The 24,206-nt window shown below is 34.8% G+C and overlaps 2 protein-coding genes across 2 annotated transcripts; one reads left to right on the forward strand and one right to left on the reverse strand.

Moving 5' to 3' along the window:
• The first annotated feature begins 334 nt into the window (after window positions 1–334).
• Window positions 335–5,235, forward strand: LOC108197875 (probable methylenetetrahydrofolate reductase (NADH)). Its single transcript, XM_017365608.2, has 11 exons — window positions 335–951; window positions 1,168–1,228; window positions 1,332–1,414; window positions 1,594–1,767; window positions 3,021–3,194; window positions 3,280–3,380; window positions 3,482–3,593; window positions 3,951–4,031; window positions 4,123–4,300; window positions 4,561–4,895; window positions 4,992–5,235. Exons 1-11 carry the CDS (start codon window positions 556–558, stop codon window positions 5,097–5,099), a joined length of 1,803 nt encoding a protein of 600 aa, XP_017221097.1. The 5' UTR covers window positions 335–555; the 3' UTR covers window positions 5,100–5,235.
• Window positions 5,236–5,603: 368 nt separating this feature from the next.
• On the reverse strand, window positions 5,604–12,334 carry LOC108200071 (T-complex protein 1 subunit eta). The gene is made up of 14 exons (XM_017368130.2): window positions 12,169–12,334; window positions 11,385–11,645; window positions 10,047–10,172; window positions 9,752–9,955; window positions 9,258–9,427; window positions 9,035–9,170; window positions 8,627–8,743; window positions 8,346–8,465; window positions 7,925–8,023; window positions 7,745–7,834; window positions 6,775–6,862; window positions 6,462–6,550; window positions 6,164–6,238; window positions 5,604–5,937 (listed from the first exon to the last, which is right to left on the reverse strand). Exons 1-14 carry the CDS (start codon window positions 12,181–12,183, stop codon window positions 5,851–5,853), a joined length of 1,677 nt encoding a protein of 558 aa, XP_017223619.1. The 5' UTR covers window positions 12,184–12,334; the 3' UTR covers window positions 5,604–5,850.
• Between the last annotated feature and the right edge of the window lie 11,872 nt (window positions 12,335–24,206).

Below are 24,206 nucleotides of genomic sequence, written 5' to 3' on the forward strand. Positions count from 1 at the left end.
CACCTCAGATATGGCGTTTAAGCTTAAAATGCTACTTAAAGTTGCGTTTTCAGACACTCAAAGCGCGACATCACCTCCCGTCACTTAAAATGCTTTACCGTGTGGTTTTGAGCTCAAAATGTAACTTCAAGTTGTGTTTTCGGCTAAAACTAAAAAAAATGTTACACATCTAGCTTTTTGGATTGAAATACAAAACACAACATGAACTAGGTTTTAAAGAGATATTTCACTTTATTCGACTTGTAATCACTTGCACCGATTTGGAAGAAAGGAAGAGAAGAAGATGACTGCAATATAGTAATAAGTAGTGACAGAAGCATGCCAAGTCACCGGCGCCAAGCCTGGTAGACAATGTGGCCACGCCATTTAATTCTCACACCGACACTAACTCAGATTCTTCACCTATAAAAACATCTCAAAATCGTGCGCCTGTGTTTTGTCTTAAACTATAATTTCCACATTTCATCTCGTATCTATTTATATAATCATCTAATACAACACAATCCCATATCAAACCCCTCTGCAACATCTTACGTGACAATCCTCAACACCGCCATGAAGGTAATCGACAAGATCCGCGCCTCTCAGAACGACGTCGTCTTCTCCTTCGAATTCTTCCCGCCAAAAACCGAGGAAGGCGTGGAGAATCTGTTCGAGAAGATGGAGAGAATGGTGGCGCATAACCCCACATTCTGTGACATCACATGGGGTGCCGGAGGATCCACCGCTGATCTCACGCTTGAGATCGCCAATCGGATGCAGAACATGGTCTGCGTCGAGACCATGATGCATTTGACGTGTACTAATATGCCTGTGGATAAGATTGATCACGCACTGGATACCATTAAGAAGAATGGGATTCAGAATGTGCTGGCGCTGCGCGGTGATCCGCCTCATGGGCAGGATAAGTTTGTGCAGGTTAAGGGAGGGTTTTCGTGTGCTCTTGATCTTGTGAGTTGATTTTCTTGCGCTTGTTTTATTTTACCTTAAGCAATATGTTTGATTTTGTGATTTTGTCAAGAAATGTTTGCCAGAAGAGTTAGCAAAGTTATTTCAATATTCTAAATATCATTTTGGTACTATTATATGATGTTTTACTTAAAATCTACCAAATGAAAAGAGAAGTGTTCAAATGTTTTACAATTTGAAGATCATCATCTCTGGCAGGTCAAGCATATGCGCTCTAAATACGGTGACTACTTTGGCATTACTGTTGCAGGCTATCCAGGTCTCGAGTCTACTTTTTTATTGTTGCATATTTAAAATCTTTTAGCTAGAGATACGGAATTGGCTTTCACAATATAACCACCCTATTAAAAATCCTCTTGCAGAGGCGCATCCAGATGTAATACAGAGTACCGGAGAGGCCACGTTAGAGAGCTATAAGAGTGACATGGCTTACCTAAAGAAAAAGGTAACTGTTTCACATTAGTGAATTTATGTGAATTTTAGACTGTTCTTTAAAACAGAAATCACAATCTTATGTTGTGATCCATTGGTGTTTACCCTGATCAGGAACTTTAATGTTCCTAGAAACCTTAGACTGCTATTTGGACATATCTGGCCTGCTTACTGATTGTGTTTGATTTATAGGTGGATGCCGGAGCAGATGTTATTGTCACCCAACTATTCTATGATACAGATATTTTCCTCAAGTTTGTAAATGACTGTCGGGAAATTGGAATAACCATTCCAATAGTTCCTGGCATCATGCCCATTAACAACTATAAGGGTTTCATCCGAATGACCGGGTTTTGCAAAACCAAGGTACAGTCTCGTAAATGCTGAGCCTGCAACTAAGTACGTGATTTATCTGGTTTCATACAAAATATAATTGGAAATTGTTGAGTGTAGAATTTATAGTTTTCTCACATGCGACATGCCCATGCTTTATTTTTGGAAATTGACAATAAACTCCACCTTTTACTATTTAAGCTGCAATTCTAATCTTTTTTGACATATACTACATCATAATAAGCCATGATGTTTCAATTTGCAGTTTATTTATCTTGTTTCTATTAGGAGCAATTATGTAATTCACATGTCAAAATGTTTCAATTTGCATGTTAACTATGTCTCGAAAACAATATTAGGCAGAACATATAACTGTGAACGGCTTACACATGCCAAGTTACCTTTCCAACTAGTGGCCATATTAATGCACTGGCAAACAAATGGAATCCCCACGCCAGGGTAATCACTCCAACCCGGGATTTATAAGTGAACTTTTATTGGCATCGTTTGAGGAACAGAAGTAATCAGAAACTTGTAATAATGCATCAACATTAGGTTGATGGCTTATAAAGTTTATTAATGTGTGATTTGGGGCATCCGATAACAAGCACCCTAAATTAGATGAATCAAAGATTCAAAATAGACCTTTTCATCTTCTTTACAGCCATTATAAGTTCTTGGCCATCTTTTAGCATTTTAGTCTTTTCACCATCTCATCTGGGCCTGATGGCCATATATTGAAATTCAATGTTAATGTTATGCTTATGCTGCAGAATTTTAAAATAAGACGACTTTGTACTTTGTATTGAAGATCCTGTTCAAATTATTTATGCTTTCAATAGTTAAACACAAAAGATATCTAGGTTAAGATGACTTAAATAACTGATAGTATATCTTTAACAGTTACCTTAATGCCTTATTATTATTGTTTCTTTATCAAGTTAGATTTGTAATATATTAGTTAAATGTACACTGCAGTTTTAGCAGTAATTTAAATAGCTTTTGTCAATATTTTATAGAAAGAGGGGGACTTTTGTACTTAATTAGCATGTGTAACATGTAACATGAATGCCACGAAATTTCGTCCCGAGTTAAATTTAAAACTTAGCTGCAATTAGTTTCCAAGTGATCTCCAGATGATGTGTAGAAGATTTTTAATGCACAACCTGTTTCATCTGTTTACATGGTTACCTCATATTGTTATCTATATATATTGTGGGTGAATGTTTTTATATGCCAGTGCTTTCAAAGTTCTGTGTAATCTAATATATATCTACTTAGAACAGATACCTGCTGAAGTTACAGATGCTTTGGAATCCATCAAGGACAATGAAGAAGCTGTCAGAGCTTATGGAATTCACCTTGGAACTGAAATGTGCAAGAAGATCATGGCTACAGGAATTAAGCAATTGCATCTTTACACTTTAAACATGGAGAAATCGGCATTGGCAATATTAACGGTTATACATCATATCCATATGCAATCTTTTTCCAGTTGATTAAACATGTCTGTGTGTGTGACTTTATACTTACCCGTGTTTATAGAATCTTGGACTGATTGAGGAGTCTAAAATTTCAAGGCCTTTGCCATGGAGACGGCCAACCAATGTTTTCCGTGTTAAAGAAAATGTCCGCCCAATATTCTGGTATGTAATGTCAAGAAATAACTGTATTGCTATGTTTTTACTGCACTTAACGACTTCCAGAATAATCCTTAATGTATTAATCTTATTTTCAATAACGGAAGGGCTAATCGTCCAAAGAGCTATATATCAAGAACTATAGGCTGGGAGCAATACCCAAATGGTCGATGGGGTGATTCCTGCAACGCTTCGTATGGAGCTATGGCGGATCATCAGGTAAACCTCATTAGTTTCATTTAAGTTGTAGGTTATGACCTTGTTTATAGCTCTGATCTTTCAAGCAAACTCAGTGTCATTCAAGCATATTTAAGTTATTTCGTTCTGATACATTCGCTGAAAGTAATGTTCCAAATAAGCTCAGCTCTATAAAAATGGCTAAGGATTTTACTGCATAGTTCAAAGTTCACACTTTAACTTGCATTTTTAGCCACTATTGTGGCCATATGATACTGAACGCAATGCTGTTATTTTTTTTCTTTTACCACTCTTTTTTCACTAACCAATTTCAAACTAGTACATAGTTGAGATGTCAAGTGGCATTAGCAGTATTATCATTCTTTGCTTATGCAACAGTTCATGCGACCACGTTCACGTGATAAGAAACTTAATGAAGAATGGGCTGTCCCTTTGAAAAGTATTGAAGATGTTTATGAGGTATGTGTGCCTACGGCAATGTATACTATGTCTGCAACTGTTAATATGATTCTGTTATCGATGTGATTCTAAAGGCACTATTATAAATCAGAGATTTAACCTGTTCTGCCTGGGAAAATTGAAAAGTAGTCCGTGGTCGGAGTTGGACGGGCTTCAACCAGAGACTAAGATTATCAATGAGCAGCTTGGGAGTATTAACTCCAAAGGCTTTCTCACAATCAATAGCCAACCAGCAGTTAATGGAGCAAAATCTGACTCTCTGTCTGTTGGTAAGCCACATGTTTCGCCTTTTCATTTCGCTTCTGGTGTAGTATTTTAAGTCTGTTTAATTTGAACGATCCCCAGAATTATTATCTATTAGCCTTACTGATATAGCCGGTATATAAGATCACCTCAAACCCTCTCTCAGTATATCCAGTCCCCTATCTCAGTATATAGTCACAAGGGAGATTAGTTCTAGATGTGCCATCAAGCATGCCCTCCTTAGAAAAGATTAGTTTCATGTATTGTTTTGCAACTTGGTCTGCAGGATGGGGAGGCCCGGGTGGCTATGTTTATCAGAAGCCTTACGTAGAGTTCTTCTGCTCTAGTCAGAAATTACATGCTCTTGTCGAGAAATGCAAAGCCTTCACGTCGCTCACCTATATGGCTGTGGATAAAAAAGGAAGCTGGGTTTCTAACATCGGCAACTCTGAAGTAAATGCGGTGACATGGGGTGTGTTCCCTTCAAAGGAAATCATACAACCAACTGTGGTGGATCCTTCCAGCTTTTTAGTGTGGAAGGATGAGGCATTTGAACTCTGGTCTAAAGCTTGGGCACAATTATACTCTGAAGAGGACCCTTCAAGAAAATTGGTAGAAGAGGTAAGTGCTATTGGTTGTGTTTAGCGTGACTTGGACTTTGTGATGGACCAACAATTTTCTGCAGATGACTTATTCCTCATCTGATTGTGGTTACAGGTACAGAACAGTTACTTCCTGGTCAGCTTGGTAGATAATGATTACATCAATGGTGATATATTTGCTGTTTTCAAAGAAATTTTGAAGAAATTTTCTGTACACGGGTGAACATTAGCAGATAATCGGGTATGACTTGCATGGTTTGACTGAAATTATTATCATCATCTTTGTGGTTTTTAGTTCTAGTGTACAACCTTACTGTTCCGTTCTGTACTGTAATAATAAGATTCATTAGATTCTGATTGCACTCCCCTGCAAACTGCAAATGAACTATTTTCATCTTCTCATGTACTACATTCTAGGCATCTTTTTTACCATTTGTTCTCTCCGACTAATTCATGGAAAAACCACATTAGTTTAATAGAGTGTATTAGTAGTACTTCAAAACTTTGTCAGATGTGCCTATCTATACATATTTCATTGTGTACAAACATAGACAGCAACTTTTTTAAATGATGATTTCTGATTTTCTAACTTTGACTAATTGCATGTTACAAGTACATATATACATATAAGTACAAGTAGCAAGCAAAAAAAAAGAGCTTAACTTTTACTGTTAAACTATCCAAGATCACTCATATCACTTCCTCCAACTTTCAAGAATACAAAAGATCGGCATAATGTGAAGTTTCACTCTTTTAGTCAAAATCGGCACAGGCCATACAAATATTAGAGCATTTTAAACCAAAATTGCACCACTAGGGGCAAAGTCACAATATAAGAAGTACAACCTTAAATCTATAGTTTAGTTACAAAGGGCAAATGAAGAGAAAAATGAAGACGGTTGATCATGCCTAAAAACCCCCAATAAGTGAACCACCCATTAATTGCGTAAGAATACACCTAATTTCTATATAGCCTATCGCCTACGCATTCCTCTACCACGACCACCTCCACGCCCTCTGCCCATTGCACCTGCAGCAGCTTCGCCCTGTGCACTCTCAGACTGCATAGCGAACATTTACCAGAAGCCATCAGAAGCTCGGAAATACAACATAAATGCAGTGAAAACACAGAAGGGTAACATTTAAAGAAGTATAGTTAATTAGCCTCAACTCTTAAATGAAAGTATTTCTCCACAAAAATTGACCAGGCTAATAAATATAATGAGTCTAAGATTGTGATTTAATTTATTTCTGAAGCAGCCTGACTATAGAGGAAAGTAATCTTACCTTCGGGTTCTTTACCGTCTCATCCACACTCAAGATAAGACAAGCTGCCTCTGTAGCTGCATTAATAGCATTGATCTACAGCAACAACAAAAAACACGTCAAGCTTATTTTATATTTGGCATGGTGAGTTACATATATATATTTAAATATTAATGCAAACATGCTCCACTGAGGCTTGGACCTCGACCACCTGTTATTGCCAAAAGTAGAGGGGGCTCTATTGGGCTAAATCCTTGCAGATTTCAAGCCATACATGCAGAATTTCATTTTAAACATTAATCAAGTAGTCAAAATATACCTTTACAACTGCTGGTTCCCACACAAAATTTGCGTACGAATCAGCAATCCCACCGGTGTTGATATCTACACCATAAAGTGCACCCTCACCTGCACATAGTTTTTTTTGCAACATCATGGGCTAGTAAAATCACATATTCAAGGCCTATAAACGAGGACACCACCCCTTCTAATATCCTACAAAAACTCTAGGGACATAAAGCATACACAACAGACAAGAGAATTCATAAAAGATGCGCATTCTAGATGCTAATCAAGAATTTTTTGAGATTTCAGATATATGTTGAGAAGGAATATAGATATAAGTGGCGGACCTGATGTTAGCGCATGTTTCTGTCTCAGATTGTTCAGCACATCAGTTGCATCAAATCCCGCATTGTCACAAAGCTGCCGTGGGATAACCTGCAAATACACAGCTTACAGTAATAAGTAAAATGTAAATCTTAATTTATCAAGATTTTACGGTCTTCATTTGAAAGATATATTTTCAAGCCTGCAAGCAGCAAGGGATATCCAAAGGTCAAGGGCGAGGGGTTGCTCATGTAATTTGACTCATTCACATCCAGATCATGGTTATCCAGTTACAGAAGCGACCCCATAGACCTGCCTTGCTGTTAGAAGAGAAAATGCAGCTAACAGAATGATATCTGACGGACGACTGTACAAAGCGGGATCCCCTATCTAGCACTATATTAGTTTCAACTTCTATATTAAAGCTAGAAGAATAATTTTTATACAGCCGAAAATTTAATACAGTTGTTGGACTTCAAAGAATCCAAACTGAACACTTCACAGTCAAGGAGAATCACTAATTTCTTAACTTCTTGCTAGAAACCACGATAACACCACAAACAAAGGTCGAGCTCAAGATAGTCAACATATATTCTCCTATAACAAATTTCCAAACTTACTAATATTTCATAATTCCAGACAACTTAAACAGTAACTACTACATGCTTCTTACTTATATCGGATTTATATTCTTAGCAGGATATCAATCAAGAATCTTTTGTATATGATCTTTGCATAATCTCAAAAACTGACACAAACATGTAAAATAGAATTATGCAAATTGGGAACTCAAACCACCTGCCCCAAATATGTGTGCTTCACTTGCCAGTTTACAAGGACAATTACGAAAATTGTGCTCAGTTTAAATTTTAAAACTAAAGATAATAAAGTAGAAAAGAAAAGTGCACTAGCGCTAAAACTAGTCAAAAGTAATGGCTTCTTTTGGCCACCCACTAGGCAGATAATCTTCCTGGGAATCGTTATAACATATACCTCAAGAGCTTTTGCATAGGAGTTTATAAATAGTTGGGACTTTCCAGCTATTGTGCGTGAATGTTGCCTCAAGTATCTGCTTATCTCCATCTACAAAACAACAATATATTAGTCATCCACGTTCTACATATATACATATTAACACTTAGAATTGTCTGCAAGGAAGCGACAAATCCATACATCAATAGCACCCCCACCAGCAACTACAGTAGAGTTCTTCATAGCCCTCCGAACTATCATAATTGCATCATGTAAGCTGCGCTCTGCTTCCTCGATGAACTGATAGCAACCACAAATTTTTAATCAACAGTGCAATGACTAGTTTGTACAAAAAATTACTCCATCAGTCCCGATTTTATTGTCCATGTTAATTGCATGTGTTATAAGGAGCATATAAAATATAGTTTCACAAATTATTTTTAAAATTTTGGTTTTTTGGATAAAAGTTCAAGATTTAAATTTTTATTTACAGAAAAAAAAATTAAGTTATGAAGCTACTCATATCTTTTATGTGCCTTAACATGCGTTCAAGAAGTGAAGTGGACAACAAAAGCGGGATGGAAGGAGAAGTTAAAAAAATACAACAATAATAGAGACAAACTTGATCAGCTCCCCCGCGGAGAACTATAGTGGCTGTCTGGCCTGAGGGGCATCCACTAAATATATTGAAGCGCTCATTTCCAACTTGTTTCTCCTCAAAAATCTCACAAGTTCCAAGAACCTATTTAATAAATCAATCTCAATAACTTAACCAAGTGACAATAAAAAAGGGATCTGACTTGCTACAATTTCATGAAGTTCTATATTTCTCATTGAAAATATTGATGCTGATGCATATTTAACAGTCTACGATAAGTCGTCTAGTGAATTCAAATATTAAACCTCATCAATGACATTGTTAACTGATGTCTGAACAGTTCCACCTGTAGCTGCTGCAACCCTTTGCAAATCCTCTTCAGCGACACGGCCAGCACAAAAAATATCTCGATCTGCAAAATACTGAAGAAAACATAGAGCTTACCAAATGATAATTTTTAATAGAAACACTTCCTAATGTTAACAAAATTGCATTAAGTTCAAACTGCAGCAAGCACAATGAGTGTTTGAACACTGCACACTGTAACAAGTGGGCAAGTTGGATTGATTTGTTCCAACACCCATATGATTATGGGTAATTTTTACTGAAACGGACAGCAGGCAACTATAACGCTATCAGTAATGTTTGCCAGAAATCAGATCAAGTAATAAGATAATTCAAATTTATGCTTTATAAGTGAAACAGGTAGTCACCTGAGTTCCTAGATCACCAATAGCCAGACGAGAAAGAACAATTTTGGCTCCACTCTTCACACATTTATCCAGTTTATCATAAATGATATTCCATTCTGCATCAACAATCGACTGATACTGCAATGGATCTGATAGCCTGTGGTGTACGAGATCAATCATATAGCAAGTTTCATACTGCATGTTGCTTAAAACAAATTTACTAGAAGATGCGAACTAATCGAACCTTATCTCTGCATTTTCTTTTTCTGATTTCAGCTCTAATTCAATGTTAAGTAGTAGTATCTCGGGATTTTCAAATTTCTTCGGTTGCTGTTCAAAACCGGCATATGAAAATGTCTTCTTGAAGGCAACACCATTTACAAGGAAAGAGTCGCGCATTGTACCCCCAGGAACCTGTAGAATAAGTTTTGATAATAAATAAAGGAAACTGAGATAACTCAAAGCATAGAAGGTAACATACTATGAATAATCATATCATAGCAAGAAGACCAACTGTAATTTCAAATAAAGACACCCAAATGTTAAAATAAACTTATCAAGAGCTTCATAGTGATGTCAGTATACATAAGTCAAACAGGTAAACTTGCAATGCAATCAACATCACTCGACTACAAATGTCACTTGTTGTAACAGCTATAGTATAAACCCATGTTCATAAGACATGATAATTCCTGGTAGCTTCACAATTTATTCCACATTCAGTACCAAAATGATTACCTTCTTTATTCCGATCATGTTTAGCCTATCATCATTTCCAATAGCAAGGACAGAATCAACAACCATAGATGCAAAGAACTCTTTCTCTCCGCCTATAAGCTTCGACGAGAGAGTTGTAGCAGCACATTTAGCTAATAGACTTCTCTTTTCGTCTAAGCTTTTTCCCTCTATGCTAACAGCTAATTCTTTGATCTTCTCGATTGCCTATTGAAATTACATAATACCAAGGCTGATTTTATATTATTGAAAAAAGAAGAGAGAAAACACAAATTGCAAAAGAGCTTAGATCCTCTACCAAATAGGAAGCAGTCCTATAGCTCCGGATGAGGTTTTGTGGGTGCACACCATCTTCAATAAAAGGCTTTGCCTCCTTTAAGAATTCCCCTGCAAGCAGAACCACTGTAGTTGTTCCGTCACCAACCTGTTACATTATTGAGAGTATCCTTATAGTTAAAAGCAATGTGGACCTTTGGTAGAAACACTATTGTAGTTGGGTAATGCTAGATTTTTCACTTCTTACACAGACTATCACCTACGCTAGTTGTAAAAAAACATATTTTATCGTGTGTGTATATAAATATATTTAAGACATCTTCATTTGTTCTCTGTTGGTGTTTTTTTTCAAGTTTAGAGAACTTCTCTCTGTGGAGCATTTCTCACCCAATTCTAGAGCAGAATTATTCCATGGCCACTTGTGCCATGATTTTTTTCATTCATATCTGTTTGTTTCTATGCTGTTAGTATCCTCTTGAACCACTTTGTGTTCTTCTTTGATAGCTTGATCATCACCTTGAGAAACTCTGCCAGTAATATCACCGAGTCTTTGTTTTTGGTTTCTTCGGCCATGGAAGCTAATTAGTAACACCCAGTTTTCTTTAATCAAACCTAGCTTAGATACCATTTGTTAGTTTTTTATGGGTGTGAAGAGTATAAGAAAAATGGAGATCACTGAAGGAATAAATATGCAGGATTTTATTTGTATTCCGCCAATGTTTTCCATTTTCTTACACTCTTCTCACCCATTAGAAGCTAAAATTGTCAAACCAAGTACGTGACGAGTAATAGTATCTGCAAGACATCTTTTGTCATACAAACACAAAACTAATCTTTAACACATGATCGTATCTGCAAGACATCTTTTGTCATACAAACACAAAACTATTCTTTAGCAGAATATACAATTATGTAGGTACAATTTTTCATCATGCCCTACACCCATTGTTTGTAGAATCAAACAGCTTGACTACACAATTTTATACTTCATTTATGAAAGCACTACTGCTAAATCCCGCATTATAAGCATACTTCAATATTAGCTCAAACTTAAATGCATGCCACAACAACATTACAAAAACAAGTAATAACCCAAAGTATTCCAGGACGACAACTTACTGCAAAACGCAAACAAAGTGAAGAAACAAGTATGACTGGAGAGACAACCATTATTGCATTATCTAATTTTGTCCGGCATAAAATCATTTCTCACTAGTCACTACTCATAAAGGGAAATAATTAAAACGGTAACTACCAGGAAAGTATTAGTAAACACAACCCATGTCATATTATTTCCATAGAGCAAAAGCAATTAGAAATTTACAATTACAATGTTTAATAAACAAGCAAAAAGACCCACCTCAGAGTCTTGTGACTTGGCAATATCCACAAGGATCTTAGCTGCAGGATGGACTATATCAAGAAGCTTCATAATCGTGGCACCATCATTAGAAATAGTGGTATTTCCCTTATCATCGTGAATCAGCTTGTCCATACCCCTTGGTCCAAGAGTAGTCCGAACCACATCAGCAACAGCCCCACACGCATTTATGTTGCTCACTAACTGAGCCTTCCCTTGCGACGTATCAGTCCCTTCTTTCAGCAAGATAATCTGAGGTTGCTGTTTTCACATATAGTTTTTTTATTTTCATTTCGCCAACAAAAAAGCAGTCCTAATCAATACTTTGCTGATATAAACACAAGCATATATATGTAAGATCTACCGAACCATTATCATCCGCGAGAAACATATAAATGACAACGAACACGCCTAATCCTTATAATTAGCTCAGCTTAATCGAAACCTTAAAAAAAAGCCTATACCGCTAGCTTAATTGAATGAATACTAACGACAAACACGCTTAATGTTTACGACTAGCTTAAGTTAATCGAATTCTGGCCCCTAACATTTACAATATTAAAAAATCAAGTAAAAATCAGTTCAATCCATCAGTGACAGTGGCACCTACTGTGATCTATACATACATATACATACACCTATTGTTTATAAGTTGATAATATCAGTTGAGTCGATCAATGGCAGTCGCATTCATTGTGAGTGTGATTTATAACACATGTACAATTCACATACATATAAGCATATAAGCTGGTGAATTAAAGTGAGATTTGAGAGAAGAAGTTACCATCATAGTAGACATTGTGAGTAGCGAGATTTGTAGATACAGAGAGAGAAAGAGACGAGAAAAATTAAAAGAGAGAGCAAAGAGAAGAATGTAGGTTTGTATGGTACTGTGTGTAACTAGGGTTTTAAGTTTTACACTTCTCTACGGTGCTCTTTTCTAGCGAGCGGTTAAAAAGTACCCGGTGTATGTTCAAAACCTTTTTTTGGCTAAAGAAAGGAAAAATGTCGCACATCTCAACAAAAACACGTGTAATGACTAAAATAATAGTCCATCCGTCCTTAGGAATAGTTTACCGTGTACTGTTTGCACGTATTTTAAAACTTTTATCGTATATTATAATACCTGAGTCTACCCGAATTATTTTAGGACTAATCAGAAGTCAACTCTAAATTTTAGACCAATCATATTGATTCTCCAACTTTCCTTCTACCACTATATGCAGTTAACCAATCAGAAAATAGGAATTATTTTAGGACCAATCAGATTTCATTCCTAAATTTTAGACCAATCATATTCATTCTTCAACTTTCTTTCAACCACCTTATGCAGTTAACCAATCAGAAAAAAAAGAATTATTTTAGCACTAATATTATTTATTATACAATATAATTAATCAACTCCTTTTCATTATCTGATTATAACTCAACTAATTAGACTCCTTTTTCATTATCTAATTAAAAATAATCTAATTAGATAATAATAGAATTTGAGATTTACTTTAAGTAATTTAATTTAATTCAATTCAATTTATGAAAAAATAAATTATTTTAGGATGTTAACCAATAAAAAAAGAGGAATTAATTTAGTACCAATATATCATTCCTTATTTTAGGCCAATAATATTTATCCGTTAACTTTAGATAATTTTAAAACAAATCAGAGTCCATCCTCAAATGCAGTTAACCAATTAAAAAGAAGAATTATTTTAGGACTGATCAGATGTCATTCCTAAATTTTAGACTAATCATATTAATTCTTCAACTTTCTTTCAACCACCTTATGCAGTTAACCAATCAGAAAAAAAAAGAATTATTTTAGCAGTAATATTATTCATCATCCAACTTTTCTTCTATTAAATTTTATCCAAAATATTAACCACATACAAGTTAATCATGAGTTAGTCAATACAATTTTTTATTATACAATATAATTAATCAGCTCCTTTTCATTATCTGATTATAACTAAACTAATTAGACTCCTTTTCATTATCTAATTAAAAATAATCTAATTAGATAATAATAGAATTTGAGATTTACTTTAAGTAATTTAATTCAATTCAATTCAATTTATGAAAAAAATAAATTATTTAGGATGTTAACCAATAAAAAAAAAGGAATTAATTTAGTACCAATATATCATTCCTTATTTTAGGCCAATGATATTCATCCGTTAACTTTAGATAATTTTAGAACAAATCAGAGTCCATCCTTAAATTTTTTTTATATGAATAATCAATAATTATATGTTTAGATCAATTTGATAAATCTTTTTTAAAATTATACGAGTCTCCACACCCTACAGATTAGAACGAGCTTTTTATTTACTCGATGGCAAAGAAAAACAGTTTCCTTATGTTGCGGTGGATAAAATATTAACATGTTACATGACGTGCATGGTCTTTCGAGTATTATATGATATATAAAATTATATATTTACTATTTTAGAAAATTAAATTCACACTTAGCCAATATAAACATCGTTTTTATAATTATAAATATATAATTATAATGTGATTGGTTAACTGCATACCTGGGTAGACTCAGGTATTATAATATAGGATAAATACAAGTTAGCATCCAGAATGACCAGTTTTCATAAACCTCACAGTGATTTTATAATTTACTAAGACAAATTTTTTATTAAATCCATAAAATTTATTGACATAAGTGAATTTTTACAAGATATACACTTTTACGGTATACTCGATTGAATTTAATAATTTTTATTATTTCATAAATATGTTAAGTGCATACAAATTATCAGAAATATGGCTATAATGACAATTATGCAAATTAAATGAATATGCGTATAAATCAATTAAATTATATAATATAATAATAACGACTGATATTAGGCATGTTCCACCCGATCCGATCGACCTTAACCCAACATTACTTTATTCAATAGAGGAAATTAAAAAACATTATGACCTTGAAATTACTCGCCCGCTCGCGTCCCCATTCACTAACTGGCTCCCCAGTTCTCATATATATATTATAAAAAATTTATACATAAATATTACAATATTGTTAAAATTAAAATAATTTTATACAAGTCCACCCATAAATTTTCATATGACTAAACAATATTTCTAATTTGTTGCGGTGGTTAAAATATTAACATGTATTACGTGACATACATGTTTTTTTGAGTATTATATAATATAAAATTAAATATAAAATATTTATAATTTGTTGCGGTGGTTAAAATAATTTTATACGAGTCCACCATAAATTTTTATATGACTAAACAATATTTCTAATTTATTGCGGTGGTTAAAATATTAACATGTATTACATGATATACATGGTCTTTTGAGTATTATATGATATAAAATTAAATATTTCATATTTTATAAAATTAAATTCATACTCATCTAATATAGTGAAAATGCCCTAAATAACTAATATTTATGTAATGCATGCCCAAAATAACAAACGTCGAGTTTGATGCCTTTTTGATGCCTCTTTTAACCAATCAGTGGCGCATTCAAAGGATGCGCGTATATGAATCAAGTGATTTAACCACTACGGGGTACTTCTGATCCAAATAAAGACAACCCATGCATATTTCTTCATATCCAAAATAGCTTTGGACTCCGTGATGCTGTATGTATGATCATATATGTGTTTTCAAAAGTGAACAAAAAAAAAATGACACGCATTCTGACTATGCGTGTTTGTTGGTCACGCATACTATATATGCGTAACTTGCAAGCAGATTGAAAATTTAGTCTAATCCTCACACACGATTGATGCTCATGCACAAAATCAGCCAAAGCATGCGCATTAACTAGATCCGCACTCAGTATTCGCATTCAGAGAATGCGACTCTTTGTGGTCATTTTGGTCCATTTTAGTGTGGGTGATCATTATGGACAATATGCGCAGAAAATGAGTTATATTGGATACTCACCCTCTAATATAAACATCGTTTTTATAAGTGTAAATTTATAATTATAATGAGAAAAATAATATAAAATAAACACAAGTTAACATACAGAACGACCAATATAGAAATCTCACAATGACTTTACAATTTATTAGGACAAAATTTTCATTATGTTCGTGATTAAAATAGATATAAAAATAAAATATATTTATCTTCTTAAATTCATAAAATCTTATTTACATGAGTGATTTTGTTACAAATTTATACCTTTAAGGCATGCTCCATTGAATTTAATAATTTATATTACTTCGTAAATAAGTTAAGTGCATACAAATTTTCTAAACTATGGCAACGAAAACTAATCATGCGGATATAAATGAATTTTTGCGTACAAATTAATTAAATTATATATTATAATAATAATGACTGATACCAGGGGATGCATCCACCCGACCCGATCGACCTTAATCTGACATTACTTTATTTAATACGGAAAATTGAAAAAATTTATGGCCCTCAAATTACTCGCCCAGCTCCCTTCCCTGTTTACTAACTGCCTCCCCAATCCTCATATATACTATAAAAAAATTCATACATAAATATTACATAATTGTTGACGATAATATAATTTTATATGTACATTTTTTATTCTCATATTAGTTTTTAATATCTCATATTATAAAAACAAATTAGTTTAGATCAACATCGGTGCAAATTCAGGATTCAGTATGAAATTGAGATAATTCAGATTTTGGATCCGAAACCGGGAACAGGGATTGCATTCGCATTCCATGATCTCTAAACGATAGTCGATCTTATATAATATTTGATTGAAAAGAAAATATGATTATTTCATTTCATATAATATGAGGGTGTTGAGCAGAGTATTTAAGAAATAATATTATTTTTCTTAAAAATTTATACCTATATTATGTAATAAAATTATATAAATGATAAAACAATATGTACTTGAATTTGTAAGTATACAAACTTATTTTTATTTTATAAAAATAACCATTCGGTGCGTAGCACGGGTAAAATGCTAGTAAAGTATAGTTTCATAACTTTATTTTTAAAATTTTCATTGTTTGAATAAATGTTTAAATATCAAACTTTTATTCAAAGAAAAAAAAATTAAAAATTATATTATGGAACTATACCTTAAATGAGCATGGAAAAACGTGCCAAAAAGTTACGCAAAGAAATGAGGGGACAGAGGAGTATAGCCCTCGAAATTAACGATTAGCGGTTACTTGTTAGCGTCTTCAATTAGTTGTTTTGAGTAGTCACTTGAACTAGGAGGGGTGTATTGGATTGGGATTTTAAAACATTTTTTTGCATTCATGAAATCCGAGGGTATTCGATTGGGATTGTTTGAAATCCACTAAAATCTTGAGGTATTTAATTGGGATTTTAAATTATGCTACAAAATCCAGTGGTATTCAATTGAGATTTTAAATTATGCTTAAAAATCCGATAGTATTCAATTGTGATTGTTTAAAATCCATTAAAATCTGATGGTATTCAAATGCTGATGGATTTTTTTGCATTTCATAAAATGATGGATTTTGTGGCATTTTTCGGTGTATTTTAAGTTTTTTGGAATCCCACCAAAATCAATGGATTTTGAAGTATTGTGCTTAAATCCTATAAACTCTGCGACATTTTATCAAGAATCCGCACAAAATCAAAATCACACACAATCAATTAAAATTCATAAACTAAAAACAATCCATTAAAATCCTAATCGAATACACCTCCGTACATGTTTTGACTAACCAGTTGAATTAGCGTTTCTCGTAAAACTATTTCGTAAATAATTGATTGATTAGCTTTTTCTGACACAAACCAAAACCTGTAACTCAAAAGTCTCACTAAAGTAGGTTTTTAAAAATTAGATTTTTAGATTCAAATCTCTATTTCAATCCGCTAACTACCAGACCCCAATATTGAGGCTTAATTGTCTCTTAATTGAGAGTTTAATGTTTGTTAATCGTGCCCTAATTGAGGGCTTAATTTGTCTCATTTATTGAGTTATCGTGATTTTGGTTTATTTTGACCCGTACAAGCATTTTAGCATATATTTTTTGTTTTAATTTAATTGTCATTTATCGCGTGTTTGGTTTTAAATTATTTCTGCACTATTTCTTTCTTTAGTGCTCACTAATAATTTTTCACTTAATGTCTACAATCTTCTTATAGGTTTGTATTTCAAGGATTTTTGGAGGTAGCAGATGAAAGGTGAATATAAATGTAAAAGCCACTGTAGCAGATTGACGAAAGTAGGGGCTGCAGCAGATTGACGAAAGTAGGAAGATACGAGTTGTTCTTGTTATTTCTTTGTAACTGATGTAATTGTGTTTTGTGGGTACTCTTTTTCCCCCTTGAGTTTTTTTCCCCATAGGATTTTACTCTTGCGGGGTTTTAACGAGGCCCGGTTAGTGGGTTTTCTTTTCGGACATTAAAGGTCATATTGTCTAAATGTCCGGGAGTATTTGCTTACTCTTCGGTTAGATGGTATACTTTTTTGGATAAAAGAAACTCTGTCCAATCGGACATTGTATTTTCGATACTCAGTATCGATGGAAATTTATTTTCCTGTTCAAAAAAAAATATCTAAAACACATCAAACTTCTAATTTTACCCAAAATCTCTAACTTCCAAAGATGACCATAGTTGGAAAAGGTGGTTCCAAATATCAGTTAGTAACACCGGACTATCTAGCATTTAAATTTTGAGAGGAAACGCTAGATCGTCTAGCCTTTTATTTGTTTAATCCTGATGAAACGCTACATCGTGTGACATTCCGTTCTTTTAACTCTAACAACTATACAATATAGTGTTTTTGATAATAATCCAAAACATTGCACGATGTGGTGTTAGTAAATGATATTTCATTTTTTTGTATCATGATATTTTGGACATTGATGATGAATTTTGCAATAATGGGCGTCAACACCCTTCAATCTTTTAAAACAATGATTTGACATAAAATGATATTCATTTATAATATTTTTGATTTTTTTAATGAAAATTTGGATTTTGAACTTCTATATAAAAAATAAAAATTATCATGTAAAAATAGGCATTGTTTATTTTATAAACTACCTGAAAATATATATTATGATAAAAATTTATGCGACGAGAGTGATGATTTTTATTTATACATTTTAGTCAAGTATCTCTTGTTCGCGTATTTCTCCTCTTTTGACAATGCCTTTCATTATTTATAAAATATTAGATATTATCCAAAATTGATATACATGCTTTTATGACATTAAATTTTAGAAAAAAAATTATAATTATTAACTTTTAATATTTCAACTTACAAGTGACTTATGACTTATAAATTTATTATATAAACATTATAAATAAACTGATTTTATTACAAGTCATTAAAAAAGAGAATATGGGATTGTAATAAATTTTTGCAATAAATAATTATTTTTTTATTAATTCGTTGAGTAAAATATTTTTTTAATAGAAATTGAACAATTTTACTAATGACCGGAATAATAAACTCCAACCCTTTTTTAGCTTTCTGGGGTCATTGAGAGTGATCTTTCTTGGATTTTTCTCAACCTAATGCGCAAGTCTTCGTTGCTTAGTTTTGACCTAGCATGTCAAACACACTTTGGCTCAAAATTTATTTATTAATCCCTATGTCCTCTAAATCAAAATTTAATCTATCAAAATAACATCCATTCTCTTTGACCAAGAATCTAATTTGTTTTTTTGCCACTTTTTTGAGATTTTCAATGTCAATGATCAATTCATTATTTGATTTATAGGGGTGTAATTCGGGCTGAGCAAGCCGAGTTTTGAGCCGGGCGTAATTCGAACCCGAAGTTAATCGAGCCGAGCCGGCTCGTTTAACTAATCGAGCCTAAATCCCTACCCGAACTCGACTCGTTTAATTTCACGAGTCGAGTCGAGCCGGCTCGTTTAGCTAAACGAGCCGGTTTTAGCGAGTCGGGCGTGCGGCTCGTTTAATTTTACACTTAATCGAGCCTAAACCTCTACCCGAACTCAGCTCGTTTAATTTCACGAGTCGAGTCGAGCCGGCTCGTTGGATTAAACGAGCCGCAACCTTTGCCCGAGCTCGGCTTGTTTAACTAAACGAGCCGAGTCGAGCCTACTTAAACGAATTCGAGCCGAGCAAGCTCGCGAGCCGCCTGCCTCGAATTACAGCTCTACTGATTTATGCTCATTGTTATCTTCGGACATATTGTTGTTTTCGGAGCTATTATTCATCATATTTTCTTCAAAAGAAGGCAACTAAAAGGCCCGTGATCTAACCCCAGTCATTGTAGGAGGATTTTAATACACCAAATTGAAGGCTTTTGCTGGAATAAATATATATATGCATTTGATCAACCTAACGAGGAAGGCTCACAACTCAGGTTTACGAATAATACGGGCAGTGGTTTTTGTTAAGAATGAATTTAATTTATGAAAATTAGTGCTCATGTGCGTTGTAATTAGTGCTTAGCCAATCCAAAAACTCTAATTTAATCTCACACAAAAGTATATGTGCTCCCTCTATTAAAAAAACGTGTAATCGAAGAAGATTCTGTACTGTTAGTATCGTTTATCTCATCAAATCAAGTGTTCGTGAGGTTTACTAGCCATACAAGGGCTGCAAGATCCGGTCTCATAGTCATTTTTTCAAATATATCTCATCTTGTAGGGGCTATTGGGATTTGGGAGTTGCACTGAAAGTCTTGGAAGTTACGGAAGCCTTCCAACTATCTATAATATATAATTGATTGGATCCTAAATCTTTTTATGGATCTAAACTCATGTGAGATTTTGGTCACAGTACTAATAAAGCATTCCCGACTTATATAAAAGCATGTTAGGTCCAATCAGACGTAGAAGGGGGGGTTGAATACGTCGTACCAATTTCTTCGATCTAATTTAATTGCGGATAATCTGTTTCAGTCCATGTTAAATCAATCGTAAATAAATAACTCCAGCAAGTCGGGGAATATTCTTATATTAGAAATAATCCTCGGGTGCTACAAATTCCAACACAAGTGTCGGCTGCAGAGACTACAATCACTCTATTACAAACTCTCGATAAATACGATCTTCTAATTGAACTCTCGAGAACGTGTATAGTGTGTGCACTTACAAAGTGTGTAGTTGTTTTCAAATGAAAACACAAAGCCCTATTTATAGACTTTCCAACAACTAACCATGGTTAACGAGTTCGTCCATGACGACTTAGATTTACAAAAATAAATCTAACACAGAATGTATTAGGAGTGGCGCCACTTTCATATACATATATGTGAGTATATATATATATCAAAGTTGCGCCCCAAAATGCATGTATACACACCTGTGGTCAAACTTGGCGCCACTTTAGTCAATGGTTGCGCCATACAGGAGGATGAGAGTGTACATCTCCACTTAGCCACAAAACAGAGTTGATTGTCAAGCGCAAGTTTTGACTAAGTCAAACCTTGCGCTTTGACATAGTCAAACTTTGCGCCCCTTCATGAAGTGAACCCCTGTGACTTAGAAACTTTTAAGTGAACTTGCGCTAGATGAACTTTTGTAGTCGCAACCTTTGACTTGGTCAAAGGTTGCGCTCAAGAGCGGTTCCCCTGTGTCCCTGTATCATACTTAGAAATTCTAGCACATAAGTCTTGTGCATTTGTATGAAGCGCAAGCTTTGACTTTTCATGGTCAAAGTTTGCGCCTAAATGCAACTGAGTTCCCTGTGATGTACTTAGACATTCTTACAGGTCTTTCATTTGTGCAATAATTAAATATACATATATATACAATTAATTGTGTTAAGTTAATTACTTGAATTATTTAAACTCAAATAATTCACAATTAATATATATATATATATATATCTAATTAATAATTTCCTTTGGCAATAAATCCTGGAGCAGCTCGATTGACTTGATCAATTAATTCGTTGATCGAATCCATTGAATACTTTCGTACGTCCTGACGTCCTGTGCACTGGTCTGGTTCACGAACGACTCGAACTGAAATAATCCCTTGAATTCTTTACTTGATAATATACTTGATCAGTCATTCCGGGTTAGATGTTGCTTCGATAAATTTGATTATAAATAATCAAATTAAATATACTGGAATCTTCTGGTCTTTGATACTTGATCTTCAGGCAATCTTGATAGCAGAAACATATTGAACTTTATTCTTCACTGAGGCTTGAACATGTAAATGAACTTCTTCCAGTGGACGGATGCTCGTCTCAGATATCTTGATTGTCTTTGTCTGTTCGTATCGAATCTCCAACCTGTAGATTCCTGTATTATACTTACGTATTGTTTCCTGTCTTTTGATGTGTTGAGTTATCGAATTACATTTATGTTACATTATGCTTTACAATCTCCCCCTATTTGATTGTTAGAGTTCGACAAGCAAATCCTTTAAGAGGATAACTCAACTGACATAATGAAAAAGCATACTAATTTAAACAGGAAATAATACTAAGTACAGTCTGGATTATATCTTACAATTTCCAGAATTCAAAAGTAAATACAAGTAGCCATTTGTTCCTCTAGCCTGAACTAATCTTTCCTTGGTTTCTTGGCTCTTGCATTAATCAGCTTCTGCTCAGCTTTTCTTTTTGCAGCTTCCTCTACTCTCTTCTGAGTAAGCTTGTTTTCAATCTCCTCAATCCTAGCTGTAATGGTACTCAGTGCCACTTGCTCCAGTGTATTCTCAGGTGGAGGTTGCTCTAGATTTTTCTTCATCTTCTCTAAAGTTTGCAGGTGAACCATCTTCTTCAACTTCTTAAAAGTGACATTCATCTCCATTCCTTCAATTTTCATAATGATCCTTGATGGATGAGCACGAACTCTAGAAGTGTTGTGGACAGTCTCTACAGCTTTTCTTATCTCCAGAAGATCAACCAAATCTTTGAGCACACTCTTGTCTTCCTTTACCACTGACCACTTAACAGCTGCAACTGCACGAGTGATTCTTTTGGAATTGAGTTTTCCAATCTCTGTAAGTGGTATAGCAGTGACTTCAGAGTCTTTCTTCTTCTTGAATATTACAGATGTAGGATTGTAAGTAACAACAGGTGCATTAGGAATTTCAGGAACTTCAGGGTCTAGTGGAGGTAGTGGATATGGTGGTTGACGATTGATGGCTGATAAGTCTAATTCTCTCAGAGCAGCAAAGTTCAGACGATAGGCATATAGCAGTTCAGCAGTTAGTCTTCCCTTGCTAGTCCTTGAGCACTTCTCCCTGACTTGAGCTTCCAGATATTTCAGTATACGAGGATTGTATGTTGATAGTGCTTCATCAGTGAGTCCTATACTCTGAATCATACCATCCTTGAAGTACTTAATAACTGAGGGCTTGTCATGAATTTCAACTCCAATATCAGATATCCAACCTTCCACCATATCTCTGAATATTTCATTATGCTTTCTGCCGGTTGAAATGATCTTGTTTCTTACCACAAACAGCTCAGTTAAAGAAAGATCTCTGAGAAACTGACTTGACACATGCTTGAGTCCATGGCCTTCTCTCTGTAGCTCAAATGATATGTTCACCATCCATCCTCTCCTGTGAAGAACAGCAACAGACACAGTAGAAATGATATCATTTAACACCTCGTGATAATCATGTAAATCCTTGTAGTTGTTCCTGAAGGAGTCAAAGATATCTTTTACTTCGTCATCATCATTGTCTTGAGTGACCTCTGGAAAATCAAACACAGATCTAGCAGCATCCCATTCAGCTCCATCTTTATGTAAGTTGGCAAGTCTCCTTTCCCTTCGAATCCGTCTTTGGTTTTCTAACTTGTCCCTTGCTCTCCTTTGCTCAGCATAATCCCTAGCAACATCAGCAATGTCTTGTGGATTTGCAATTTCAAACTCTTCAGCAGGAAAGATGTCATTGTGATATGCAAGTTCATCAGCAAAGACTTCAGCATCTGGGATTTCTCCTTCTTCAAGATCTTCATTCTCAGCACCAACCATCCTAATCACCCTGTCATCCACAAACTCAGGGATGTATTCATCATGAGTGTAACTGAATTGATGCCTAAGAGCAGAATCAATCAGTTCTTCAGACACCCCTGTTATCACCCTCTTTCCTTTTGCTTTTTCTGCTGCTCTCTCCCCCTCAGTTGAGTAATCCTCTCTGGAAGGTTGAGATGCCAGCAATTTAGCCTCCAGGGCAGCCAACCTTTGCTCCATTGTTGATTTGATTTCTACCAACTCCTCCCGTAGAACAAGATTCTCAGCTTCTAAGTGTTGAACTTTGAATTGCAGAGCTTCAAATTCTGTCACAGATACAGTTGGAATTGCAGATTCAATTGTAGGTTGGGATGTGGGGTTCTCACTAGTACGTTCTGCAGGTGTTTCTCTCATTTCACTCAAAGCTAGAACACTCAGTGGGTCAGAGGGTTTCTGTATAACTGGTTCTGTAAGTGTTTCCCTCTCACTCAAAGAAGTTCCAGCATCCTGAGATGTACCTGCAGAAGAAATCTTCTTAGCCTCTTCTAGAGAGGTCACAGAAGGTGCAATGAAGGTTCGTAAGCCTTCGTCCTCGGTTTCCTCGTCAGATGAATCTGAGTCATAAGAAACAAGTTGCCGACCACTTGAAAGTGGTGAGTCCTTTGTTGGATCCTGAGTTGGAATCTCAGGGTGGGTAGACACAGGGCTCGAAGGATGTGATCCTTGAATTGGCGAAGCACCCTGGTTTCCCACAACTGCCTTTGACGGCGAAAGACTTTGTGACAAGTCCTCTGTAACTGGCACACTTCCTGATACGAAGGGCTCAGAAACAGATTGCCGTTCACCTTCGAGAGGTGAAGAGTCCTTTAAAGGATCTGGGAATGTTCCTCCCAGGGGGGTAGACAAGGATGTAGAAAGTGGCATTTCATCCAAGTTTCCCCCAGAAGCCTGTGAAGGCACTT

This window comes from Daucus carota, chromosome 8, assembly GCF_001625215.2.
Source record: "Daucus carota subsp. sativus chromosome 8, DH1 v3.0, whole genome shotgun sequence".
Taxonomy (NCBI): domain Eukaryota; kingdom Viridiplantae; phylum Streptophyta; class Magnoliopsida; order Apiales; family Apiaceae; genus Daucus; species Daucus carota.